The sequence below is a fragment of the Castor canadensis genome, chromosome 19, assembly GCF_047511655.1.
Source record: "Castor canadensis chromosome 19, mCasCan1.hap1v2, whole genome shotgun sequence".
Lineage (NCBI taxonomy): Eukaryota > Metazoa > Chordata > Mammalia > Rodentia > Castoridae > Castor > Castor canadensis.
The window spans coordinates 42,387,412-42,396,609 of NC_133404.1; the positions used below are offsets into that span (position 1 = coordinate 42,387,412).

The 9,198-nt window shown below is 42.1% G+C and overlaps 1 protein-coding gene across 1 annotated transcript in view; it reads right to left on the minus strand.

The window, feature by feature from the left end:
- The window catches only part of Iqgap1 (IQ motif containing GTPase activating protein 1), a 94,581-nt gene that overhangs the window by 44,893 nt on the left and 40,490 nt on the right, over nucleotides 1-9,198 (minus strand). Inside the window, exons 5-9 of the mRNA XM_020179972.2 lie at nucleotides 8,337-8,413; nucleotides 5,675-5,742; nucleotides 4,190-4,303; nucleotides 3,339-3,517; nucleotides 2,226-2,310 (exon numbers count right to left, since the gene is read on the minus strand). Coding sequence (XP_020035561.2) covers nucleotides 2,226-2,310; nucleotides 3,339-3,517; nucleotides 4,190-4,303; nucleotides 5,675-5,742; nucleotides 8,337-8,413 — 523 coding nt within the window. The remainder of the gene's footprint in view (nucleotides 1-2,225; nucleotides 2,311-3,338; nucleotides 3,518-4,189; nucleotides 4,304-5,674; nucleotides 5,743-8,336; nucleotides 8,414-9,198) is intronic.

The window sequence follows — 9,198 nt, forward strand, 5'->3', positions numbered from 1 at the left end:
GATAGAACATCTGTCTAGCAAGCACATGACCAAGTTCAAATCACAATCTGGTGAGAGAGATGAGGGAGAGAGAGAGTTGTTATCCTAAATAAATGAGCCAGAATGTAACAGAATATAAAGAATCCTGGCCAGAACAGAGTTGACAAAATGAGAAATTTGGGTCTCCCATGGGCAATGAGGACACCGATTACTGTTACTGTGTTGTTACTATCCTAACAAAACAAGATCTAGTCTGGGCTAAGTGGTTGAGATCAAACCATTAGCTCTCCTGGTGCATGTAACCGATGCTAGGAAAAGGAGCAGAGTAAGTAATCTCTCTGTGAAGGAGTTTATAAAGATAAAGAAGAAATGAAGAAGATAAATAAAGATAATGAAGAAAAAACTGTGTGGTTTTAGCTGAGAAATGCTGTGGGAGATTTGAAAGTGTAGTGCTGTGAACTGGAACAGGCACCAAAGTGAGAGCCAAGCTGGGCCTAGAACGATGCATAGCTTGGGTTAGGTAGAGATGAGGCACGAGGCATTTCTGTGGGGAAGACTGTGTGATCAAGAGAGATGATACTGCTGACACTCACTGAGCACTTGCTAATGGCAGGCCATGTGCACCCATGATCTCCTATTACCTCATAATGACTGCGCGGTGTCACGCCTGACACACTGTCATTAACGGGGAGGAGGGCTGGCACAGTAGCTCATTGGTAGATCAGTACTGTGCTCTCCATGCTTAGCATGCAAAGGCCCTGGCTCAATACCCACCCCAAATAAGTAAGTAAATAAATAAAAGGACAACAACTAAATATCTGGCCAATATCACTTCAGAGCCAGACTCTTCACGAGTCACAAATCAAATGAAGATGGAAAACAATTAGACAAATGAGCGTCTATAGGGAATTGCATGCATGAAAAACGATGTAAAGAACTAGGCTGGGAGCTGCATTTTGTGGCAGTAAGGATCCAGTGCAGGTGTGGCAAAGGAGTGGTCTATGAAAACGGTACCTTTGAGAAATTCTCTCTCAAAACTGCAACATGCACTTACTCAAAAACCAACATACAGTAAGTCTACTTTATTCTTGGATGTAGTTGTCAAGTGCAGTCAAAAAACCCAAAAATGTCAGGTGCTCTGGCTCATGCCTATAATCCCAGGTACTCAGGAGGCAGAGATCGGAAGGATCGAGATTCAAAGTCAACCCAGGCAAATAGTTAGAGACCCTATCTCGAAAAAACCCATCACAGAAAAGGGCTGGTGGAGTGGCTCAACATGTAGGCCCTGAGTTCAAGCCCTGATACTGCAAAAAATTAATTAATTTAAAAAACTAAAACATAAAACAAATTTCAAAAACAAAATTTAATTCCCATGCACACATTGCATAGCTTAATTGAAGCATTATTGTCAGTTGTGTTTAAATGGTGTGTATCTGTTGAATGTTTCCTTGTCCTTCATTTTATGAAAATACACTATACCTCCCAAAAAAGGTAAATGGTGGCCAAAAAGCAGGGTAAGTGATAAAGTGAAATTTTGAGATGCACTGAAAGGTGACAGATCTTTTGTAAAAATTGGAAAAATGAATGAACTGGATGGACACTGGTGGTTCACTAACGTAATCCTAGCTATTCAGGAAGCAGAGATCAGGAGGCTAGTGGTTCAAGGTCAGGCACACCTAAGAGGCTGGCGGAGTGACTTAAATGGTAAAGTGCCTGCCTAGCAAGCATGACGCCCCAGAGTTCAAACCCCAGTACAACAACAACAACAAAAATGAATCCAGCATTCATAGTACAGGTCTGAACTCCATGCATCCCGAGCCTGCATGGTTTTTCCTCAACGGTGGGCTCCTTGAACCAGAAACCTGCAGGTACCAAGGGTCTACTGTAAAAACTGTAATCTCACTTTTAAATTATACTTTGAAGGATGTATATAAAGATGTCAAGAGTGGTTATTTCTAAATGATGGCATCTAAATCTAATCTAATCTAATCTGTTTTTACATATTTCCAAATAGCTTGAAATATTTTTCAAAAGAAAACCAAAAATGTGTTACTTTAAAAATAGGGAAACACATTGTTTTTAAAAAGTGTAACTGGGTGAAAGAGTGAAACGACAGCCAGAAAGACCAGTCCCGAAGCTGCTGCAGAGGCAGGAACCAGGGACTTCCTGAGGATGGTGATCATTGAACCAGGCACGGGACACACGACACTGTAAAAAGGAAGAGCTGAAACAAATAACATACTTACTGTTGACTTTGTTTATGTTGCCTTGAATTTCAGCTTGAGTGAGCAGCTCCTCATAAACATCCCTTTCTCTGTCAGAATTTTCAGTCTGAGGATGAGTAAAAGGTGAAATTAAATCAGCTTGGGCTCTAAGAAGACCCCGACCATACCAAAACCAAGAACAAATACAGTGTGCCTTAAAACCCTTTCTAAAGGACAAAGCAGAGTGTTACATGGCTAACTAAAAACACAAGAAACAAGGTCCATATTAATGACAGCACAGGGGTTCCTGCAGAGCTGTGAGGGACTGAGGACCTGCATTCTTGCCCAGGACAGGAACAGAGTGGGCACAAGCAGAGGCCAATCTCGGAGCCTCTCACTGGAGATGCAGGCAGGGGCATGGCGGTGGCTACCTGCCTGCAGGCCAATTTGGCACCTATCTTAGGGCTCAAAATCCCTGCTCTTTATGAGAAGAGGCATAAAAAAATATTCTCAGAGTAGGCCTGCCTTCATTTTGCCATCTGAACACCTCCCACAGAACTGAGACATCTGAATCACAATTTTCAAGAGGTGAAGAAAGTCGTGGGAAGTCTTAAATGAGATTCTCAGCTTTATTTTTTTTCAAGTCAGAATCACTCAACTAACTTCCACATACCTACAACAATGGTAAACAAACATTGTACCTCTGAGAAGCCAAGGAAGGAGAAGGGCCATATTAATATCTGAAGGCATCTTTCAAGACTACATACTGTGTAATTCTACCTTTATGAAATTCTAGAAAAGATAAAGTATAGTGATAGGAAACAAACGTGAAGTTGCCTGGAGTTGGGGTGGGAATGTGGGGAGGTAGAGACTGATTGCCAAGAGACACAAGGGAACTCGTTGGGGTGATGGTTAAACACCACAATATTTGTCAAAACCTGTACACTTAAAATGGGTAGATTTCATTGTATATAAATTATACTTCAGGGCTGGGCATGTTAGCACACACCCATAATTCCAGCTCTGGGCCTGGACCACATAGCCAGTTCCAGGCTAGCCTGGGTTACATAGTGAGACCCTGATTTCTAAAGTGGAGTCTTAGAAAACAATTTAAGAAAAAAAGTTAAGTAGAAAGAAGAGAGGCCCCATTTTTACCCTGTTTTTAGCGTTTGTCATTTTGTCTTGCTTGGCCTGGTAGAGTACATCCTGGTAGGTGGATGCCAGGGACTCTTCAAGATTTACAAGCATGGCATTGGGGTTCTTCAAAGCTGCAAATGTGTCAGCTGGGATTCTCCGGTCAATAGCTTCGTTAATAGCGATGACAGCAGCATGCACTAAAGAAAAGCATCAGAGCTCAGACATAGAGATTATAGAGGACTATGAACACACAGAACAACACTGCACCCTTCCTCTTACAGAGAAAGTCTCCTTTCCATTCACAGAGAACTAACAACTGGGCTAGAGGAATGGCTTCAGGATGCCACAAACCACTGGACCATGCCACAGTGCTGCCTGTGTTCCATGTTGAAATTGCAGTCTCACAGGGAAATGTTCATAAGAGACTCTTCAAGAAACACTTGCTATGGAAAGTATTTACCCTTAATTATCTACTAAATACCATAAAAAAGAAAAAGAAGCTGGGTGTGGGAGCTCGTACCAGTAGTCCCAGCACTCAGGAGGCTGAAACACGCAGATCATGAGTTGGAGCTCCAGCCTGGGCCTCCCACATGTCTCAAAATGAAGAAAAATAGATCTGAACCATGATGGAAGGGGCCTGTGTGTGTTTGTCTGTTGGTTTGTGCGTGTTTGTTTTAATGAAACTTAAAAAGGCATGGAAATGTAGGCCTTACTTCCTAAATGCTTTTATTTTAACCAAAATTTATTTCCAAATAATAGAAGACGAGAGTGTTCAAAACTACATCTACAGGCTTCAGCTTGCTGGTGAGATTTCTGCTGCCCAGGTCATTGTACGAGACCCCCATGTGAACCAGAAACGCCCTCCTTACGCGCGGCTTCGTCCACGGACAGCTCATTAGCCAGGATGCCCCCAATCTTGCTGAAGGCGGGCATCTGGATCCCGTACTTCTCCAGTTCAGTCTTCATGTTGTTGATCTCTTCTTCTGCAGGAGAGAATGAAGACCCCCGGTCGTGAATTACGCACTTTCTCATAATTAGAGAGGCAAAAAGACTCCCCAACTCTAACACGGAACAAGATGGCATCTATATCTTAGGGCTGCAACAGGGACTTAGGAGAATCTGAGAGAGCACTGAATGCACACCTGCCACGTAACACACAATTAAAAACTACGATTGCTATTATAAAGGCATCAAACAACTATAGAGAGAGAAGGCCAGATGGGAAACACTCCTTATGGCAGTTCCTTACAAGTGAGTCACAAGCTATCTCAGTCTTTGCCATCCAAATCACTCACTACTATTTGACAATTCCACTTCTAAGGCAGAAAGCCAAATGATAAAGAAAACAATAGGTAAGGCTTGGCCCTTGCCCCAAGTCTAGTGAACAACTTTCCTGGAACGAAAAGTATCACAGATAAAGCTTTATTACTAATTTTTAAACTCCCAGGCCCAGAGAATAAGCACCAGTTTGAAAGATCATCAGTTCTGTCTCAGGCCTAACCACTATTACCACTTGCCCCTTTCTCTCCCACAGCCTCCATCTCCTCAAGTGCCTGAGTACAGCAAACACTCATGGTGGCACGGTTTAGGGTGTGGTTAGACTTGACCCTTGGTGTCTCAAGGTGAGAAGGGCTTTGTGGAAGGTCCTGAGGCCACAGGCAATACCATTCTCAGCTCTGGTGGGACCTTGCGTTAGTTCTCACTGAGGGTTGTTATACAAAGAACACGCCTGGCCCACCCAAGTTCTCTGGTCCTGCCTAGTAATAGGATCTCTCACAAATGTGCTCCTGCCATTAGCTCCTCACCAGAACCCTAACTAATGGAGTTGCCAGACTGGAAACTTCAGCTTCCAAAACTGTGAGTTAAAGTTACCGAGCTGTGGGTATTTGTCACAGCAATGAAAATGGACTAACACCCAAAGAAGCATAAACTTCAAAATCTCTAAATTGCCATCTTTGCGCCGCCTCACTCCCCATTGTCACCCTGACTTGCCCACAATAGGAATTTGCTGGAAGGGAAAGGGAAAGCTTTTTTCACCACATGTGAACATTTCATGTTAGATATAAATGCTAGCATGTTTTACATGTTACATATTAATAAGTATTTGTATGTGCATATAAAGACATGGGAAAACTGAGACTCGCTAATCATGTCCACATCATGAGGGAGAGCAGAGCATGAAATCCCAAGTCTCGTGTATTTCCTACCACGTGGGGACAACCAAGTCACTTTGTCTTTCCTCTCCCTGGCCACTGTCTTTTCAAAGTCCTGGTAGTTTAAGTCTGGAGCTGTTGACTTTCCATGCTATTTTCCACACAAATCAAACATTTCCTGCCAGGTTTGTAACTCCTTACCTGTGAAGTCAACCTTTCCATACAGGTCTTGAATCTGAGGGGCCAGGCCGAGCTTGAACAGGTACAAACTGGAAAACACAACATGCAAAGGCGCTGGGCTCCCAGCTATGGCCGGAGCAGCTGCTGCTCTTACGAAGAACAGAGACACTGGCACATGTTACTCTGACCTAAGGTCAGCCTGAGAAGTCACAGAACACAATGAAAAGAGGAGGACAGGGAAAGCAGTGGACACACACAGGAATTTGTGGCACAAATCTAATGTGTAATTACATGTAAATAGCAGTGATCTATCAGTGAGGTCTCTTTACCTCTACTTACCTTCCTGTGATAATAAGACTCACAAAAATGATTCAGACAGTAAATCTTAAATGAATTTGTATTACTTGTGTAAAAGTTTAATCCAGGTGATTTAAGAGTTTTGAATAAAGTACGTATTATGTATCACTGCTCTTTAAATAAATAAAAAGATCTGCTAGACTCTAAACTCCATAAAGATGCAACAATAGGATCTCTTTCATCACTGTTTACCTAGAACCTGGTAATTATTGACAAACATGAATCAACATTTCACAGGTGACCGAGTGTGTCCCTGTGTTTGTAAGTGGTTCTACAGCTCAAGCAGAACAGAGTCAATGACCTAGAAGAGATCAGTGGGCCCATTAGAGACACCGACATGAACAAGACACTGACAACCTAACAAAAGCAGGAAATAAGAACCATTAGAAACCTAATAGTTTACAGTTTTTACAACTAATCTATGAACTTCAGCATCAGCTGAACACAAATATGCATCATGCAGAATGCACTCACAGAACTGATCAGAACTTAAAACATACATGTAATAAATCCAAGTGCAGACTCAAAACACAGGAGTCTATTTACCCATGCTAATCATTTTCTCAGAGAGGTGCAGGTATAAACCATACAGACATATATATATATATATATATATATATAAAAGGACGGGGGGGCGGGGAACTGAGGACATCGCTCAGTAGCTCAGTACTAGAGCTCTTGCCTACCATGCCCAAGGCCCTCAGACCCCAGTACCAAGAGAAACAAAAAATGAGGGTGGGGGAATGCTCCTCCATCATTGTTCACCCAAAGGGAGATGAACAATGCCTCACCCAGTACAATGAAGTGAGGAACCCGCTTTGAACGCTGTGTTCTGATGAAAGAGGAGGCTCTGAGCAAGTACTGCCAATTCACCTTTCAGGAAAAAGACCAGATGAGAGGGAAAGAAACCACAAATCCTAAACCAGAACACACTGCTCTGTGTACACCTTCTAAACACAGACTGACATGTAACAGAAATGGAAAAGAATGGTGGACTTCCTCTCTTTGTCACCTTGACTGCACCATTAGATAGGCACAGTTAACTCCTCATTTGTATTCCGGAGCCTGGGACCCGGGTTACGAGTGGCTATAGAACTAGCAGAGGGGAATTCTGGCAGCTTAGCCTCTGTGCCTGCCACGTTCCGACAGCCACTCTAGGTAGAGCCTTCAGAAGGTGATCAACACAGACCTCATGTGATACTAAACCAATCACAGTGTTTATAATTAATCTGATTTTGACTCAGACACATACATATAAAACTGCTTTACCCAAACAATGTATGCACATGTGAACAAATGAATAAAAATAAATAAATAAAACAAAACTGCTTCATTGTCAACCCAAGAGGTCCACAGGCATCACCTATATTCACTCTTTTCTGTGTTTCATACTCCTTCCAGTGATAACAAAGACAAGCGTATGTCTGATCAAAACCTGGAGGCAGCTGGGAGTATGGTTTATGCTATAGCATGGGATTAGCCAGCACATGATCTTTGGATCCATCCCCAGCATCAGGGGAAAAGGAAAAGAAATGGGGGACAGTAGAATGTGGTAACACTAAGCACACATACAAGATGCTACACAAAAAAGGGCACTCCTAGTAGAGGTCTTACGTTCTCATCCTGCTCACTTCTAGCAACTTCTCCTTTAGTCCTACAGCCACCAAGTAAGTTTGTTAAAACACTCCATGACTGCCCTGTACTCCTGCAGTACACTATAGCATCTCCCTTCCCAGCCTCCCCTCCCTCCAGTTTAGCACCATGTTGCTTCTAAGAACTGAGAACCTGAAATTAAGCCATCTTCCAAATTTTCCATGAAATCATGAAAAAAATCACGTCAGTTCCTATTAACATATTTGTGTTGGTTTAAAAATCATTTCATGAACAAATGGCTGATAATGGCAAAAACCTAGATGACTGAATAAAAGAGACTGCTCCCCAAGTAAAATGCAGAGTTCACAGGGTCACTTGACCAGCAGTGAAAGATTAGATGTTTCCACAACAAAATTGTGTTATTATGGGAATATACAAATCCCTTTCTCGATTCTCTATAAAAACACACCTGTTTCTCACCATTTTGTGAGGCTGACGTTCTTCTATCCTAGTTAAAATCCTGACGCTAATGGATGTCTTCCATTTTTATGTCATGGACAAAAATGTACAATTGAGATGTTATTCCTAAATTGCTTTGTTACTAAGAAAAAGAACTGAGCTGTGGCTCAAGTGGTACAGCACCTGCCTAGCAAGCATGAGATCCTGAGTTCAAATCCAACTATAAGAAAGAAAAAAAAATATGCAACTTATGTTACCAACAAAATCTGGGTACCTGAGTGCATGGATACAGTAGATACATCTCGGCATGTTCTTCCGGTCATAGATGTCTGTGGTTTCTGGGTAAAAAATCTAGGGAGAAACAGAAGACACAGAATAAGTTACCCATTCACTGGTTTCATTTGCTCATTCACCATCATCAACGAAACACATAAAACCATGGGCAATTAGTGAACATCACTGGTATTCAGCAAGTAGCTTCTTCAGGTGAACAGTCATTTGTTTCATCATAAGAACTGCAAGGAGTAAGATGCTACCATGCAGAATGAAAATAATTATGCAGACAATCCCTACTTGGTCAACCTGCTGACCCATTATGTGTGTGAAGATAATTTATTCATTTTAGATCCAGACACAGGCAAATGAAACCCAAGTTCTCGTGCAGTTTAAGTCACCGGCAAGTGTACAAGGCTTAAAGGACCATGGTCTTCCTACTTACCATCTTCCACACTTAGACTAATAACAACAAACACAATGCTTTTGGTTTGTGCAAATTGATACATTTAGACAGTGGGAAATGATAAAACATGAAAGAGAGTGTGTTATAAAGCTTTGGGCAAGTAAGAAGATACACGAATGAAGTAACCAGAACAGAGCTGCACATGGAAATATGGAAGATAAGTATTTTTCCTTGGTGGCACTTACCACAGTCAACCAATCACCTGTAATTATCTGCATAACACAGCTACAGCAACAGACTGTAAGTCACATGAGGGTGGGCGCTGGGTCTATGCTACTCACTGCTGTATCTTCAATGTTAAACCCTGAACCAGTGTCATGAAAGGGGCTATATATTTGGCAGGTTAATGAATGAGGTAGGAGAGCAACACAGTAGGCTTAAATTGGGAGAAGCCTTC